Source organism: Phaeoacremonium minimum (assembly GCF_000392275.1).
Source record: "Phaeoacremonium minimum UCRPA7 unplaced genomic scaffold PA7_03_scaffold_288, whole genome shotgun sequence".
NCBI lineage: Eukaryota > Fungi > Ascomycota > Sordariomycetes > Togniniales > Togniniaceae > Phaeoacremonium > Phaeoacremonium minimum.
Window position 1 is genome coordinate 109,844 of NW_006921193.1, and position 19,396 is coordinate 129,239.

General features: G+C 49.6%; 2 protein-coding genes across 2 annotated transcripts; both read left to right on the top strand.

Moving 5' to 3' along the window:
- Positions 1-2,083: 2,083 nt before the first annotated feature.
- UCRPA7_3511 (putative urea amidolyase protein) lies at positions 2,084-3,690 on the top strand (the record flags this gene model as incomplete). The annotated part of the gene is made up of 2 exons (XM_007916110.1): positions 2,084-3,451; positions 3,625-3,690. 2 exons carry the CDS (start codon positions 2,084-2,086, stop codon positions 3,688-3,690), a joined length of 1,434 nt encoding a protein of 477 aa, XP_007914301.1.
- A 5,429-nt stretch (positions 3,691-9,119) lies between these two features.
- Positions 9,120-11,212, top strand: UCRPA7_3512 (putative group protein; the record flags this gene model as incomplete). The annotated part of the gene is made up of 4 exons (XM_007916125.1): positions 9,120-9,130; positions 9,199-9,591; positions 9,643-10,148; positions 10,320-11,212. 4 exons carry the CDS (start codon positions 9,120-9,122, stop codon positions 11,210-11,212), a joined length of 1,803 nt encoding a protein of 600 aa, XP_007914316.1.
- Between the last annotated feature and the right edge of the window lie 8,184 nt (positions 11,213-19,396).

A 19,396-nucleotide genomic window follows, 5' to 3' on the forward strand; every position in this document is an offset into this window, starting at 1 on the left:
TCACTTCAAGGCCGCAAGGTGGATGGGTACGGGGTATCTAAGCCCCTGAACCCCTGAATAAGAGGGCCAATCACGTGAGCGGCCGTCGGCCAGGTGCCCTCCACTTGAAGCGCTGTCCGGCGGCAACTCGCACAGAAAACCGAGACATCTAGATTAGGCTCTCGGCACAACTCAACGATTAGAAAAATGAGTTGCAGCGAGTAGCAACACTTCAACGTGCAGGACGTCGTACTCTATACTGGCTCTCATGTAGTGGTGTGCTGGAATCCGCTGTGAGGCGAGTTTCTAGACGATCATCAGGGCCGCCGGCGAAGGTCAGCGACGGCTGTCCTTCTCCAGCTGGCGCCACGAAAAGCGTGTCAATCTACCCCACGACCAAAGTCGGGTTGTGCTCATAAAGCAATCAATGAACGGTCTCATTTGCTTGCCGTCTATATGATGCGTCTGTTGTCTCATTTGGGGTCGTCCATACCATAGCCTGCGCAGCTCGTCACAAACATTTAGGATGACAGGCACATCCTCCAACTTAGCGGATGTCGTCTCCGGGCCCGTACCTTACTCCGGCCCTTTTCCACTCCTCATTTCGGAGTGGAGAGCCCGTCAAGCATCGGCGGCCCCGGACTCCGGACTTGCATGTTTGCTTGCGCTGCTCAACGCGGAGACGAAAGCGGCATCAAATGCGTGGATTGCGCTTGCGACGCCAAACCAAATTCGCTCACAATGGGCGAAGCTGACACAGCTCCGGGATGAAGGGGCTAACCTCCCTCTTTTTGGCGTACCTTTCGCAGCTAAAGATAACATGGATGCACTGGAGTTTTCCACAACTGCTGCTTGTCCGGCCTTTGCTGGTCCGCCAGCCACTGCCGATGCCCCGGTAATTGCACGCTTAAAGGCTGCAGGAGCCGTGCTGTTGGGGAAGACCAATCTTGATCAATTCGCAACGGGGCTTGTTGGTACTCGATCACCCTACGGAGCTGTTGCTAATACGTTTGATTCTACTCGAGTGAGTGGCGGCTCAAGCTCTGGTAGCGCTGTAGTAGTGGCACGAGGCGTCGTACCGTTTGCATTAGGGACAGATACTGCTGGCAGTGGTCGTGTCCCGGCCGGCCTTAACAACATCGTAGGACTAAAACCCACCCGTGGTGCTTTGAGTACCAAAGGAGTGCTACCCGCTTGTCGAACTCTAGATTGCGTCTCAATATTCGCTTTAACTGTCGACGACGCGGAGACTGTCTTGAACATAACCGAGGGCTATGATGAGCAGGACTCTTATTCAAGAAGACGGCCATCGACAATAGGGGCAACGCCTCTACAACTCACCTCACTCACGCCGAAGCTCGCCATATGCGCCAATCCGAACTGGCATGGTAATGTCCAGGGGGCTGCAGCGTACAGCACTGCCTTAGAGAAGGCTCGAGCAATTGGCTGGCAGCTGAAACCAGTCGACTTCAGTCCTCTTTTCAAACTCTCTGGCTTGCTTTACGACGGACCATGGGTATGTGAGAGATACGCAGCCATTCGGGCCTTCTTTGAATCCGACGCGGCAGCTGCTCCGGGTGGCATGGACCCCGTCGTTCGTGATATCATCCTAAAGGCTAAGGAGTACTCCGCCGCTGATGCTTTTGATGGCGAATATCTTCGACAAGATCTGAAGAGGCAGATTGAAATCATATTTCAAGACTTTGGTGGCCTCTTAGTGCCTAGCGCTCCCACGTTCCCAACGCTGAAAGAAGTGGCGCAAGAACCGGTCCGAGAGAACGCGATCCTAGGGACTTACACGAATTTTGTCAACTTTATGGACTGGTCAGCCGTGGCAGTTCCAGCAGGATTTCGCGATGACGGTCTTCCTTTCGGGTTAACTCTTATTTCCTCTGCCTGGGAGGAATCTAAATTGCTCCAGCTTTGTAAAGATTGGTTGGCTGGATCAACCAGGAGACTCGGGGCAACAGAGCGACTTCACGCAGAGCCATCAACTCATGATCTATCGCCAGCGTATACCGATGCCGCCACAGTTTCAATCGTTGTCGTTGGCGCTCACCTTACCGGGTTTCCTCTCAACAAGGATCTTACATCTCGAGGTGCAATGCTAGCGTCAAAGACCACAACTGCGCCGCAATACCTGTTCTATGCGTTGAAACCGGTAAATGGAATCAGCAAGCCGGGCCTAAAGAGGATTGCGAACGGCGGCCACGCGATAGAAGTTGAGGTTTGGGAAATGCCTCAACCTGCCGTCGCAAGCTTTTTGAAAACCATTCCGTCACCGCTGGGGATCGGCTCCGTGGAGCTCGTAGATGGTACCTGGAAATTGGGCTTCATATGTGAGCCGTACGGGCTTCAGGATGCCCTCGACATCAGCTCTTTCGGCGGCTGGCGCGCCTACATGGCCACAAAGCAGAAGTCACCAAAGCCAATCATCAATGGCTCATCACCACGGTCCATCAAGTCTGTGCTCATTGCAAATCGGGGTGAAATTGCTGTTCGCATAGCTCGCACATTACGCGATATGAATATTCGCTCACTTGCAATTTACTCTAGCGTCGACTCAGACTCAGACCATGTCAAATCTGCTAACGAAGCTTTTCTTCTGACCGGCTCAACGGTCAGTCAGACTTATCTCGATGGTACACAAATCCTCAAGCTTGCAACTGCGGCAGGTGCAGATGCCATCATTCCCGGCTATGGATTTCTCGCCGAGAATGCCGACTTTGCAGGAAAAGTTGAAGAAGCGGGCCTCATCTGGATTGGGCCGACCCCAGAACAGATGCGTGAGTTGGGTCTCAAGCACCGCGCTAGAGACATCGCAGTCGCGGCGGGAGTACCTGTGGTTCCTGGCAGTGGACGCCTACTAAGCGCTGCCAGCGAAGCAGTGTCCGAGGCTAAGAAGATCGGTTATCCTGTCATGCTCAAAAGCACAGCGGGAGGTGGCGGTATTGGGCTCCGTGTGTGCACTAATGCACAGGCTGTGTCGGAGGCTTTCGAGGCTGTGATCAGACTTGCAGAGGCGAATTTCGGAGACGGGCGAGTCTTCCTGGAGCGATATATCCCACGAGCCCGACATATTGAAGTACAGATTCTCGGCGACGGGGCAGGAAGCATCATAAGTGCTGGCGATCGAGACTGCTCTCTCCAAAGGAGAAACCAAAAGGTCATAGAGGAGGCGCCAGCCTTGTTTGTCCCTGAGGTGGTCCGTACACGTATGTCCAAAGCTGCTATTGACCTTGCCGCATCAGTGAAATACCGCAATGTTGGTACAGTGGAATTCATTTACGATGTCGACAAACAAGAGTTCTACTTCCTGGAGGTGAACACCCGTCTCCAAGTGGAGCACCCAGTGACCGAGTCTATTACAGGACTTGATCTTGTTAAATGCATGATGAACATAGCCAGCAATGACTGCGAGACTCTTTTCTCCGAGGGGCCGAGGCAGGTAGCTTCCAAGTCCGCAATTGAAGTCAGAGTCTACGCAGAAAGTCCTCTGCAGGATTTTCTACCTTCAACGGGGCGGCTATTTGACGTGTCATTTCCAGAAAACGTCCGAGTTGACACCTGGGTACACACTGGCACAGAAATGTCACCCTTTTACGACCCACTCATTGCTAAGATTATAGCCACCGGACACGACAGACAATCGGCTCTCAATACACTATCTACAGCACTGCAGCAAACACGTATTACTGGCGTGGAGACTAATCTCGATTACCTACACAAGCTTGTTAGCATGGAAGAGTTTCATTCCGGCAAATTTACCACTTCAACCTTGAACGGCTTCAAATATCAGGCGCAAGTTATAGAAGTCGTTGAACCCGGTACGCAGACCGCCATCCAAGACTTTCCTGGACGGACAGGTCTGTGGCATATCGGAATACCGCGATCTGGTCCTATGGATGATTTCTCATTTCGGGTAGCCAACCGTCTCGTCGGTAATAAACAAGCTGCTGCTGGCCTCGAATGTACTGTTGAGGGACCTACTCTCCGCTTCCATTGTGACGCGATCATTGCTGTTGCTGGAGCTGTTGCAGATGTCGCCATTGATGGCCGGTCAATCCCAATGCATCAATCAATTACTGTTCTATCTGGTCAATGCCTCTCTGTCGGGATTGCAAAGAATGGATACCGCACTTGCGTTGCTATTCGTGGGGGCATAGACGTCCCCAAAGTTTTTGAGAGCCGTTCAACATTTACTCTTGGTAATTTGGGTGGACATAATGGCCGTAGCTTACGATCTGGTGATCTACTGCATGTGGCTTCGGATATTGACGGTGAACCAGCCACCGCACATGATCTTGAACCAATTTTAAGTCTCATACCCCCACAACCGAATGCCGTTTGGAGTATCAGGGTTGTGCCTGGTCCACAAGCCGCCCCTGACTTTTTTACACCCGAAGGATACGCTACTCTATTCAGCAGCGAGTGGAAAGTGCATTATAATAGCAACAGATTTGGCATTCGATTAAGTGGACCAAAGCCTGAATGGGCAAGGAAGACCGGTGGCGAAGCTGGGCTCCATCCATCAAATATACACGACACATCCTACTCAATTGGCGGCGTCAGTTTCACTGGAGATGAGGCTGTCATTCTAGCTTGTGACGGGCCAAGTCTGGGCGGCTTCGTCACTTTCTGTACTGTTGCGACCGCTGAAATGTGGAAGCTGGGGCAGCTCCGTCCAGGGGATCGATTACAATTTTCTCCGATTACGACAACTAAAGCTTTGGCCCTGAACGGTGACTTGAAGTCTGCCATCTCGGACTTATCATCTTTAAAATTCAGCGATGGTGAGATCTTTCACCGTGAAGAAACTGTACATGCATCAGGAGACGGTGTCTTCGGCGAAGTTCTTACTTCAAATGGCACAGTCAAGTGCCGCGTTGCCGGCGATCGCGCAATGCTGCTCGAGTTCGGTAACAAGGATGGATTTGATATGCGGCAGAGTTTTCATATCTTTGCTTGTATTGAAGAACATAAGATACACCCGCTGCCAGATGTGGAGGAGCTTTCTCCGGGAGTGCGTACGCTTCTAGTCCAGTTCACACAGCCAGCTCCATCTTCGGAAATGTTCAAAGTCATTTCGACGCACGTGGAGCGTGTCAGTCGCAATATTCCTTCGAGCGTTCAGTCCCGCACAATTAGTCTCCCTCTGGCCTTCGACGACAGTGTGAGCCAAGCCGCTGTTACGCGATATGCCGCCACCATTCGCCATGAAGCACCGTGGCTTCCTAGCAATGTTGACTTCCTAGCCGAACTCAATGATCTAAATGGCCGATCGGGTGTGTCAGATATCCTACACAGTGCGACGTTCCTTGTGCTTGGGCTGGGCGACGTGTTCCTCGGCTCACCATGTGCCGTGCCTCTCGATCCCCGCCACCGACTGTTCGGGACGAAGTACAATCCTTCAAGATCATTCACACCACGTGGCTCAGTCGGTATTGGTGGACAATACATGTGCATCTATGCCATGGAGTCTCCAGGCGGATACCAACTTGTTGGTCGAACACTGCCAATTTGGAATGAGAAAGGCTCAGGAGGTAGGCCCTGGCTCTTCAAGCTCTTCGATCAAATAACCTTCTATCCAATGGCAGAGAGCCATCTGGATAGTGCTATTAGGGAAGGCCGCCAAGAGAACTTGATCAAAGTCACGGAAGGCTGCCTTAATCTAGAGTCATATGAAAGTTGGTTGGAAAAGCATCAAGACGATATCGACGATAAATCGAACATCCGGGCTGCAGCTATTCCCAAGGTACCTTTCTATAAACAGCTTTTGTTACCCTATGATCGCAGCCAAAACACGTCCACCGCGAACAAGTCCAAGTCAGACTCCTTGAGAAACACCACAGACATCAAAGGGGAACGAATTAAAGCCCCAATGCCAGGACGATGCTGGAAACTAGATGTACAGGAGGGTGATGATGTCGTGATTGGAGACATATTGGTTCGTGTACACTTTGCACTCTAAGGAGTACCAACTGACACTCGAGTAGATCTGGATCGAGTCCAATAAGATGGAACTGAAAATCCCAAGTCCAGTGAGTGGGAAATGTGTAAGACTCCTTGTCAGTGAAGGGGATCTAGTTGGCCCAGAAGACGATATTGCATTGATCGCTGTTGATCAAGTATAAAAAGATATCAATTGATACCCAGAGAAGCGATGACTGGAGATAATCTTGATCTTGTGGTAAATTCCTATATTCTACGAGATATAGATAGCAGATTACGGCTGGTACAGACCCAAATATCACACTGTCCAAGACTGTTATGCTGGTGATTGCCTTTTTGGCATCGGAATAGTGCCATTCATCCCGCATCCAGCGTTCACGCAAGAAGAGACAGTATGAATGTAACGAATCTTCCCGTTCTCAACCCTGAACATATGACTATCAGGCATCGGTTCTTGACCTCGTGTTCGGTCAAGTCCAGGAAACCCCAGAAATATGTCCACTACCCCCATTGTTTCATCGACCACATAGCGTCGATTAGTAACAACAATCGTGGATGGTAGTCCGCCAATATCGCAGGTATTAGCACTGAGGTTCCCTCGCCCTGTGTACGCACCTCCCTCGAGCCTGGCGCAGTGTGTGCCAAAAGGCACCACAAAGCTCACATTGTTGAAGCGATTGAAGTATGCGTCACCAGCTGCCTTGATTACCTCGCGACTATCGCGTTTGTCTTCAGGGATCGGCTCCCAGCTTTCAAGTGAGTTCCAATAGAGATAGCCGGTGGCATTGAAGGCCCAGTCTCCTTTATCTGTGACAATAGACTCGATAGTAGTGATTTGATCATTAGCGAGGAGCATCCGAGTGCCAATAACGTATGGATGATCCGAGTTGGCGACGATGAGTTCAGTGAAGGTTGCGCACTTCGCTGTGTCGTGTATGCTGCGCTTATGGTCAATTTTCATGGCCTGGGACAAGACACCAGCAGTTATATTGATCGCCTGCTCATTCTCTGTATAGTTGACAGAGTTAGCAAGGTATTTGAGACTGCTGACTGAGCCGCTCCTTTGTGCCAATGTGTATTGGTCAGTAGCGTTTTGAAGCATATCTCGGCTGCATTCTGCTGATACAGGCGCTAATAACGCCGAAAACACGAGAGAAATTAATAGAATCATTGTATTCAGCCACTTAACATTTAGTATGGTTGGTATTTATCATCGATATGGTCGGCCCAAGCATTTCATGTGTAGCTCTCTTCCTTTTATATGCTCGTTTAGGTTGTGTTGGAAAGTGCCGACGCAATGCAAAATTGTCACAGATGCTGGCCAACTTAATCTTCTTCGAACATCACATTGTAAATTAATTCACAAAGCCAATCCCAAAGTCAATATAACTGATAGACGATTGTGTATCGGAGACCCTGACATCATCTATTAAAGGTTCGGGAAATATCCGAGCAGCCTGCGGGGTGTATGCAAAACCCGGCAATTCAGTAGAACAACCACATTCATTCCATTGCCAACATACTGTCTACATATTAACCGGTTCTCAGCCTCGAAAGCTCGGTTATCAGCTGACTTGGCCGGAACTAGATCTCCATGTTTGGTTTATGTTCATGGCACGAAGTATCAGGAATGACCGCGACCGTACGATCACCCTACCTTTTTTCAATTACTCATTTTGGAGGCTACAACAGAATGACCGCCACTCCGGCCGTTTTCTAGTTGTGATTGCAGTTGATGGATTTGAGATCATGAACCCTTCGGTCAAGGAAGACTGAGCGTGTAGTTCCAATCATTTCACTCAATATTTTTTAGTTAAGGCCCTAAGCAATAAATCCTGCTCGTCCGGAAGAGCATTTGTAGCAATTGCCTTTGAAGACAAGACAAATCCATAAAGGTTTTCAATAGCTCATGCTCCAGAGCCTTCTCCTTAAAAATAACCAAGTAACCTATAGCGTAAGTCCCGCGGTGATTCCGATGCAGGTTGTCATACTATTTGTCTTAGCACAGGTAACTAGTGAAATGCGCCTGCACTATCTTTTAAGAACGCTTTCAGCACGTCAACGCACCTGTGGCGGCCGCTTACTAGATCTTGTAAGCCAGTGGCTCCGATTGGATCTAGGCCACAGGGCTCGATCTAAACCCTAACTACCATCACCGCTCAAAGACTTGGTGCGTGCCCTCTGCATGGTCAACGCCTCGCTTGCAGCCCTGGTGCTTGCTCGTTGAAGGTCCACTGGCATTCCTACTTGGACAACCAACGCTCTTAACATCGGCTATTATACATACAGTATCACAGTAGTGTACCACGATGCTACGCCTCATCCGCAAGTGGCACGGGAGCATTCCCGCTAGATGTCACAGTGACAGCGGCGCACCGTGCACTGCAAAACGGTTTCAGCACCTAGTCGACACCCCCGGAGTATTTGCCAGCAGTACAGGACGAAATACACGCAGCCTCCGGCAAATGGCTATCAATGGGGCCTCCTCGGCAGATTCCCCTATTGCGTGACGTCGGCGACAATGCTTTTTTCGGCCTGGAGAGGAGCTTCCTGGACAAGATCTTCACCGCGAGCTCTATTTACGGTGCTCATGACGGCAATGCCGGGGCGGACAGTGGGGATGGTGAGGAGCGTGATGGATATGCTTGGTGACAGCTCCGTCAAAAGCCTGGGCTCCGGGCCTCGGACCACCCAAACGAAACATGTCCTGCGGGGGAAGGTGACAGTCCAGTGCTGTCGAAACGTGAAATTTGCATATGATTATGAAGGCCAGACGCAGAAATCCTCGGTTGCCCCTCCTTTCACACGCCACTACCTGGCAGCTCGCGAGACACTATAGGCTTACTATAGGATGGGGATGGGTGTACTAGCAAGGGGTGTTCCCCGAAAAGGATGCAAATCCTACCCTAAGAGCCAATGAGCATCGTGAAAACCTGGCTCAGTGCAACTCAGTTGTACAGTCGATCAGCCGCTTTGATAACGGGATCGCTGCATATCTCTACACTAGGGACCCTTGGGGTATACACTGGCGCAAACGAGAAAAGTCGTCCTGGGGGGTAAGCTCACCTTTTTAAGCAAGCTGAGTCCCGCAATTCAGCTCTTTCCACCGCTTTTGGACTCTTGAACGGCGCTGGGCGCTTTGCTTTCAATAACGTGCTCTGCTGTAGGCTCTTCAACCCGCTGGCACAATGGATTACATGTAAGTCATGGTTTTTGGGTGCAGCGTTCTTTGTAGGAGCTATAACTGACTCTGGCACGTTCTGACAGGGCCATTACTACGGGATGCATTGCCCTGAGCAATGCCATTTCGAAGACATCCGGCGCTATTCGAGCATTCATCCGAGAGGTACGCGAGTCTCGCTCTGAGCTGGACGTCATATCGGGCGAATTGCATTCCCTTGACGGTGTGCTTGACCTGCTCAGAGACGATGCTGCTTCATTTCCACCAACACTGGCGCACCGCACACCAGTCCTGCTGGACCGTTGTGTTGCTATTGTGAACGAACTGGGAGGTTACATTTCGACGATCAATGCTGGAGGGCTTTCGAGACATGACAAGAAATTCCGCTGGATAGCGACCCGGAAACACATGGCCAAACTTCAAGAGACGTTAGAAGTGCACAAATCGTCCTTGGGTCTTGCCTTGGATGTGGTTGGACTGTAGGTTGACGGTAGCCCCTTAATGCGCATGTCCTAACAATATTGTAGTAGAACCACGCCTCGCAATGGCAAGGGAGCTGTTTCTGGAAAGAAAGAAGCTCCCGAGAGTCTAGCTGATGACCCAGACTTGAAGAGCGACGTTCTGAGGATCATTGGTGAGATGAACCGATTAACAGCAAATATTGCGCGAGATTCACAAGCGAATGGCGCTACGTTCAGTCTACACAACTACTTAGATGCCGTGCAGGCCTACAGCGTTTCCCTGGGTGTCAAGTTCGAAGCTGATGATGGCGATGGGAACGCTTCCTCAGTTGGAGATGGACCAGACAGTGCAATCGAAATGAATGAAGAGGTGATGTTTCCAGTTCTACCTGACACCCTACCGCGCGACGTCACCCTTTCCGTGGAGGAAATCGATGAGCTTTTGGACGAGCTCAAAGACACAATGCCGAGTCGACCTCCAACACCCCCACCGAAAGCCCGAGCGCGAGCGAACTCGACTCGCAGCTCTGTTGTCTCGCCGATTGATTACCGCCTCAATACCCCGGAGAGCGAAGGTAGTCCGAGTAGCAGGACTGGGTACATGGACGTTCAGCCCAAAGTTCCTGGAAGATCGAGCTCCTTGCGCGATGCTTCTGTCTGTCCGTCCGAGTCCGATCGTCAAACAGCTGAAAGCCTCTATACCGTGGTGACCAGAATCAGTTCTGACAATCAATCTATTGCACCAGTCAGAGACACTCGCGCAGGACGACTGTTTGGACATGTGCGCAATGCGCTGTCTAGTGCGTCAGAGAGGACAGCAGCAGAGCCACCACCGCCGATTGCGCGCCACCCTCCGGGCCTGGTACGACGAGGCAGCCGTCGTCTGTCGTTCACACTGAAAAGCTTGCCCCAATGGAAGTCAAATGGCCCAGCTGAGGAAGAGAATCCGGAACCAGATACGGTGTTTGGAGTCTCACTAAAGAAGAGCATGCAGATTGCGAAGGGGACAGTTAAGACCCGCCATACTGGGAGCGGCTCGTCTGCGAGAGATTTCCCTTTATGCGTCTACAAATGTTATTCCTTCATCAAGGATGAGGGAGTTGATGCTCAAGACATCTTCGGCGAAGGCGGAGATCCAGAAGCATTGCAGAAGTTGAAGGAGATGTTTAGCACTGGTCCTAAATATGGTGAGGATATGGACTGGAGCGAGTTTGGTGTCTACGAAGCCGCCGATCTTATCCTATTATATCTTGCACAGCTCCCGAAACCAATCATTTCCGAGTCCGTGGCCAAGCGCTGGATCTCGCTCTCTAAGCAAGCAACAATGCCGGGTTCCCACGCCATTCGCTTAGAACAGTGCATCGACTTCTGGGAGGAAGCGCTTGGCGGAGTTCGCGGACCCGCTCGCAGCTTGTTCAAGCTGCTGCTCAACCTCTGGGGAGATATCGCCGACGCAGCCGATAGAAATGATATGACAGCAGAACGGTTGGCTGCCCGAGTTCTCAACCCCCTCATGCATCTGCCGGTTGGCAAATACGGTACTGACTACATGCTTGGTCTTGCTTTCCTAATTCGAAAACGTTCCGAATACTCAATGCTGCTGCAAGGCGACACAAGGAAGAGTAATGCTGCGTTCTAAAACTCGCTGAGTTTAGATACACTTGATATTCTATTTATCTTCTACAAATGTCTGTACGGTTCTTACACATGCAGTTATGCTCGATCGAACGGCCGAAGCAAAAACCTGGGTTCCATTCGCTATGCTGAACCACCCGGAGAAAATGGTCTTGTGTTATTGGGTCGGCTTGCTCACTCATTACATGTTGCTCAACAACGGCGCTTTTTCTTTGGCAAGACTTTTGCTTCCACTGGATGGGATGAGATAAATTAGATACCCAATATGCCACTAGTGCTGTTTATTTTGACTTGTAAATAATATTTTGAATATGGCAGTCCAGTGGCTACAACCGTTAGTTTCTTGTTCCAGAATTCTATTGTGCTCGGTTGTCTAAAAAGGCGTAAATAATATGATGCCAAGCTATGAGTCTTTATAAAACCCACGATTAGAACTTCGTATGTTCCCGACAGTCATAATTCTTGCCTAAAATCAACATGCTTTATAGCTCTTCGTCTTCACTTTCATCATCTCCTCTCATTCTTCTCCACCATTTGCTCTGTTCCTCCAATCCCGACCCATTTATTAACAACCTCCACTTCTTAGCAAACCATCTAGCACATTCCCAGTTCCTCCGATCTCTCAAGAGGCTCGAAGCTCGATCGCTCGGCCCATGCGAAACTCCCCACACCAGCAGACCTTCTGATTCAATATCTCGTTTAAGCTCACTTTCGTCGAATGCTGGAGGAGTCATATTCAGGAGCGTGATAGCCCTATCACGAAATATGGGGAATGGAATCAGATCGATATACATATCGTGGGGCTGTAATTGCTGGAGTTCCGTAGGGGCCAGATCGGCCATGACGCTCGTGGAGAGACTAAAGCATGGACGACGGCGGACAGGTCGGACAAAAATGTCTGTTCTAGGTGAATTTCCGCGAATGTAGAGGTGAGAAGTTTCTGAACTACTGCGATGTTGTGAGATCTGTGAAGTCGTAATGCGAGCAAACTCCTTATGCCAATACCAGGGCGAAATGATGCTTTCAGCCTTTTGGGCGAGTTGAAGAGGCACATTAAGATAAAGAGCATTTTGGATACGCGCCGCTTGAAAGTTATATCTTTGTATTTGTAGAAAGTTGCAATATGGCGAAGGTAGCTGTGACGTCTCGTGGGTAGTGTCGTTCAGCAGCGCTGACGGACTTGTGGTTAAGTGAGACACGAACGAGGAAACCCCATATTCCAAAGGAAATGTGGGTGCCGATAATGCTGTGTCTAGTGAATCTTCAAAAGAGTTGTCGCCGCAAGCATCTCGTACTGGCGAAACCCCGGAGTCGAGAAAATCCAGGATACCAGGAGCTGCGTCATTGGACAAGTCAAGCAAGCTTGAGCCTTCGGACAGGTAGGTCGACAGTTCACTTTGTTTTGCTTTTCGACGATCCCCTAGCGGACGAAGTCAATAAAAGGGTTATCGTTCAAGCTAGGGATCAACATACGGAAGCGTCTTTGAGACTCGCGATTCTGTGTGCGTCTTTTCTCTGTCAGAACTCTCCTCCGCTTCCCGGGCTGCGAGGCTCCAGCAGACTTTGGCATTTTCAGTCACGATAATCATCAAGATAAGCAAGTTCACTAGTCGATAGCAGCTCGTACGTGACATAAATAAGCCATTTAGTGGCTTACAAATAAGCCCTTCAAAGCATTGCCGCTATTGGATACAATTCGCATAGGTGGAGATTGCGCAACGTAGATGGGGGAATGACCACCAGAGAAGTTTCATATGTCTATGTCTATGTTTCGAAATCGCATTGAACAGTCGTCACTTGTCCTATAATGTTATTCATGGAGCCCAGTCTTTGCGAAGATTTAGCACGGCTATCTCCCCATTCGAACGCCTAGTGGGGCCTATCTGTATCTCAAATGCGTCCACAGTGATCGCCAGCTTCTCGAAATGTCCACACGCTTGACTTACATTGAACTAAGAGACTTATCGAAGATAACAGACTATAATTAGTACTTCGTCAATATATCAATAGGATGCTGGTCATTCATGGGGAACTGAGCCTCATTTTCACAACACGAAAACTTTGTGGCTTATGGTCCTGGCTTATAAGTGACTTTAGTGAAGGGACTCATATAAATATTAGATCTAGTGCTGCAGAGAGACACAGACTTTAAATCCTGCTTCTGTTCTGTTAGAAACTAATTTCAACTCGAACTTTCCTGAAATGTTGCCACCTTACCCAGTCTTTACGAAGCTATTTCACAGCTCGGTCGACAATGCAATCGACCCGCACAATGTTTCAGTCTCAGCACAGGGAAAAATTGTCCTCGTTACAGGTGGGAGCAAGGGAATTGGGAGATATATAGCCACGGCATTTGCAGTGGCTGGGGCTCATGCTGTTGTCATTTTAGGCCGCACCCCATCTGATCTTGAAGATGCAAGGAAAGAGATCTCGGCAGCTGCGTCGAATACAGGTCACAATACCGTCGTAAGATCCTTCAAGGTTGACATAGGTGACTCTGGCGCCGTGCTGGAAGCCTTTCGACACACCCGACAGGAAGTAGGTGCTATTGATGTGCTGGTCAGCAATGCCGGTGATGTGTATTTAAGCACCATTGAAGAAGCATTGATTGACAGATATTGGAAGAGCTTCGAAGTCAATGTCAAAGGCTTACTGAACTGCACGCAAGCATTTATTCATGTTGGGATGGATCATAATGCACTACGTCCACCAACTATGATAAACATATCCACGATCGGTATTGCTATGGGCCCAATGCCAGGGTGGTCTTCATATGGAGCCTCGAAACTCGCGGCATGGAAGCTACTAGAAGATCTCGTCGCGGAACTGGACGGTAAACTTCGGATATTTTCAATTCATCCGGGTAGAATCGCAACAGATATGACAAAGAAGGCTGGAATCCCGACCGCTGATGATAGAGGTATGTAAAAGTTTAAATATGGAAAGATTCCAATCATAACTAACTCGTATAGAACTGCCAGGAGCCTTTTGTGTTTGGCTTGCGGGAACTGCCGGTGTCGACTTTCTTCAGGGGAGATTTGTTGCTTGTAACTGGGACGTGGAAGAGTTGCTTCAACGTAAGGACGAGATTGTTGAGAAGGACCTCCTCAGAATGAAGCTGTCCGGATGGAACTCGTCGTAGTGCTATATCGTAGCCCTCACAGCATGTTATTATCTCGTGTATCTTTGACTGTATTAATTTTCCACCCGTCTTGTCACTGTAACGTTCATGTCTTTCTGGATGAAGAACGCAGCATTGAACGATTTCCACGGGCTGGTAGGATCTACTAGAGTGAGATTGAACCGCCGAAGGAGCTGCGCGTGTCAGAGTTGCTTCTTCATTATGCAATTGAGCCATGTCACCTATAACTTACCTCGACATAGGTTTTGTTTAGCTCTATCATGGCGATCGTTTTGCCCAGGCACTCCCATCTGCTGCCAGATGCAAAGTCCATCAGGACTGTTTGCTCCATCACACGCCATTTATTAACAGGGATATCTAGCCATCTTTCGGGCCTAGACATCTCTGCATCCTCGCCAAAGGTGCCTTTGTGCCGCATCACGGTCCATGGCGCCCAAGCTACATTAGTCCCAGCCGGTATATGTACACCACAGACGATCTCATCCTGCTTTGACGCTTTTGGCAGCAGCCCAGTCGCGGGCGGCCATAATCGTAGTCCTTCTCTAATAACAGCTTGAAGGTAGGGTAAATTTCGAGCCTCCTCATCAGTGATAGGCGAGCAAATTGCCCCCTGACCAATGCCTTGATCAATCTCTGCTTGTAATCGACAATAAACCTTTGGGTTCATCATGACAAAAAAAGCGTTGACCGAATAGCTGTTGCCGTAGTGTCTGACCCTGCAATAATTTGCACGATAGTCTCGCCTTCAGCATCTTCCTGGCTCAATCCGTGGGCGATGAATGACCCAAGCATATCTCGTTTCACAATGGGACTGGTACCATACCGTTGAGAAACGGCTTCTTGAGCTAGAGACATGACTGTGCCGATGCCTACCATTCCTCTCGCGCTAGGCATGATGGATTTCAATCTTAGTGATTGTAGAATGGAGAGAACTCTTGGGAGCAGAGCTGTAGCTAACAGAACGGGCACGGTCTTTTCGGTAGTTTCTATGTACCCGAACTTGTCTTCGTCTGATACAAGATAACCAAACGCCTTTCCAAATGCCAAAGACGAGATGACATCAAGGGTGAAGTACTGAGCTTTCTGAGCCAGATCGACTGCTTTGAAATCCGTTGCTGTTGACAGATATTTCGTCTCCAGAAGTCGAATAAGGTCGGCCACTTGTTCGTCGATCAATTCGTGTACATGATCAACGTCCTTTCCAGCATACCCTGGAAGCAGCTTGGAGCGGAGAGTCTCGTGCACGCCTTCATCAACCGCAGTGAAGGTGTTGTCTCTGTAAGGATCTATGCGTAATCCTTTATACCATTGCCCACATTGCCACGGTGGACGAACCGCCCAAATTCGTCGCAGCTCTGATGCATCGCCACAGACCACCCAGTTTGGAGCAATCCTGACAAGTGGACCATATTTGACATTCAGGTCGGCCAGAATTAAATTCAAACGCCCGCTAAGTTGGCTCTTGACAAGCCAAGCTTTGGTCCAGCCGGCCCATAACGGTCCTTGAATATGCCGGAGGCGAAGATAGTCTCTGGCTCGAATGGTTATTAATACGCCGCTCAGCACGGTGAGCATATGATTAGCAGCCATTTTGTGATGGGTGACAGTGAGTCATATGCCTGGGGAGAAAAGAGATTTCCAAAATATTGATGCTGGTAGGTACTAGAGGTAGCGATGTCGAAGGCGAACGAGGGACAATCGAGAAGCTAGCCAGGTTTGATGCAACGGTGTGCCATGGACTTGCGGAGGAGCGCCCATGACAATGGTCGACCTTACCTATCCCCAATTCTGCACTATCGCGTCCTGGGAGGAGCCAACCAAAAGATAGCAGGAAAAAAGGAAATCTACACTGGCAAAAGCCTGCACTTGATTATTGGACATGGCTGAGAAGCAGCCACACTCCACGTGTTCAAGGCAGAGGACCATCCACTTGTCTTGTCGCTTGTGGAGGGCATAACAGGTATGGAATTCGTCCCATCCCGCAGACGGCATTCTTTAGCGGCCTGTCACTTCCCTTTGGATGCCGTGATTAGGAATTGGATGGGTCACACAAAAGCGGGATTGGTTTATTACACAAGAACAGACATCAAAGAATGAAGACCCAGCTTTTCATTCAAGAACTCCTCTCATAATCGGACTTTGTTTACAATTATTTCTATGCACAATCAACGACGTGGTGCTTGATCTATGCCGGATTCTGACATCTGGCTATTTCTAAAGATGCCAACCAATACCACCTACAAAACATAAATCATTGCGGCAGCGATACCCAGCCATATGCTCCCACCGACAGTGTACCGGCTTAGCGCACCGTTTGCTGCCTTTAGATTGGTATTCACCACCTGAGATGTTGTCCCCGCCGTAGATGTATTGAAAGTTGAGCCGATATCTCCCCACCGAATGTTAGAGAATGTGACGGACACCTCAGGGTTATTTGCCACAATCAAGGCAGGATCTCCAGAAGTATTGCTGCAAGGACCGGCGTTTCCACTGTCAAGCCAATTCATGAAGTCTCCTTCCGAGTTCCATATGCTGAAAATGAGCACCATTCCGCGGGCCAAGGATGCGCCCATGCCCGACATACCGCCAAGTCGGAGGAAGCTTGACGCATTGCTCGCGCTGCAGAAATCTTGAGTGACAGCGCCAGCAACTGCCGCCTCGTTTGTGCTAACGGGCGCGTTCTCAATGACATTCCCGTTCTGGATATACAGACGGCGAATTTCGCTCAATTCGCCGGTCGAACTGTTATCCGCGGTAAGGAATTGTGTGACCACGGTGAATGGTTTACTCGTGTCGACTGTCATGCCTGGGCCGTAGAAGTCTTTAGACCCCGTGGCAAAAGGGTTGATGCCGCATCCGTTCTTGTCACAAACTCCAACTTCGGTCTTGCCGCACTCTTCGCCGGCACAAAGGAAGGAGCCTACACGGCTGCATGTATGTGGTGTGAGTGCATTTGCCATTGAGTTGGCTTCCCAGATGTCCATCTCGTTGCAGCAGGATCCAGAATTGTTGAGATTAGGCTAGTCAACCGTTAGTCACAGCTCTCAAAGTAGACAGTAATATGTACTAATCCGTTGATAAATGAGACATTAAAACATTGCGCGTCACAGTATCCCGTGCCATACTGAGCACCAGCAGGATTCAAGTCGCTGCGGGACCCTGATGCGTCCATCTCTGATAGATACAATGCTCCGTTCATACCACATCCCAGCTGTGACACGTCAACATCATATGTAAGCTCTTGGTTGACAAGCTTCAAGAGTTCGTAATTCTTTTCGTCTTCGGCGAGCAGATAAAGACGTGGGCTGACTGATTTGAAGGCAGTCCCGTCGAACAGGTACTGTCGCATCGTGAGGGCTGAACCAGTCGTAAGAACTCCGAGACTCCCATACTCGACACCCTCGAGCTCGCAATTTTGCGCGCAAGTTGCAGCATCTGGACACAAAGTGTTATTGACAGGTGAGCAGGGAATATCAAAATTGTCCACTGCATGAAATGGTCGAGACAGAGCATCAGTGACAAGGAAAGTCTGCCTGTCAACACATCCCCCAGCTGTAGTGCAGGTTTGGGTTTGTATCTTGGGATGTACTTCCGGGATTGTGGTTCCTATTCTCTGGGCGGCGCCGAGAGAATAAAGATGAAGCAAAACGACTGCCAATTTCATCTTCATTTTGATAGCGAAGATATATGACAGGAGTATAATTCTTTCTTTCGCTGGGATGCCTTCTGATCCAAATCTGTGTACTAATACTGGAACCATGCTTGTATTTAAGACAAAGAGGCATTTCATCCACGGGTACTGTGATGCCCATATCCACCTATCACCAAAGCCAGTCCTATGACTGCCGCAGCTTGCATTGAATGATCATCGCAAATCAGGGGAATTGAAAACCACCTCCTTCCACTTATCAAAAGTGCACTCTGAGACATTTACATGTACCGTGAAACCGAAACTTGGTGGCAAATGCTTAAAAGTTTGTGAGGCGGCTGAATGCATTGTCTGAGCTGTCCCCAACATCTGAGAAGAGCTACTCGCCTTGAACGCAATGGGGGCAGTCGAGGCCCATTCAGGCAAAAAATCTGGAACACTTGAGGTAGTGCCCTGACTAGCTGGCCTAGCACATGAGTCCTTCTTTGGATTGTCTTTTGCTATAAAAGTCGAGTCTAATCACTGTAGGATTGCACGTCACGAATACTGAGATGTCCGGACCAGCAATATACGCCTTGACCAGCATATTATCAAATATCACTGGAGTCACTTTGATAGACTAATTACTTTTCTTTTCGAGTGCCGGTATTTGGCCTAGCGCAGATTGATGCTTGATGAAACTTAGGTCTTTGCGGGTCCACCGGTGTCTGTGTTGGCCCAGTAAATGTGGTTTGTGCACGAGGGCGGAGGAGCCGCAGGATCGTTAGAGTGCCATTCAATTGGTTGCATTTGAGAGATTGCGCCCTGAAATGTCCTGCTGTCAGACGGGAGGATGCGCTTGTGCGGCGTAGTGATAGCGGTTGACCAGGTATAGAAATGTGTTGAAGCCGATTATAAAACAGACTCTTGCTCTGACGTGATTTGTATTTTGCAGACCATCAAGGTGAATACGACAGCATTTGTCAATTTCAGCCCTCATGGCGGCCCAAAAAGAAACGGCCACTGGGCAGTACCCATTGGCAACCGTGCCAAATGATCAGCTTCCAAAGCACATACAAGAGCTTCTTGCCGAGCTTCCCGACTGTGTCGTTCTCCAGTCTAACGTCGAAGCTTTCCAGGAGGCCGTGAATGCCGCCTGGGCTCAGCACAATCGCGAAGTCATCCCTGCATGCATCGTACGCCCGCCAGATACACCACAGCTCAGCAAGGCCATTGCGATCTTGAAACGGGAATATGACGCCCGCAGCCAGGCAGAGAGCTCTGACTCAGGTTTATTCGCTGTCAGGAGTGGAGGTTGCAATCCGGGACTGGGCTCGGCGACAGTTCAGGATGGCGTTGTTATTGATCTTAGCCTCTTCCGTGAAGTAACGCCTGCTGCCGATGGAGCCACTGTTACT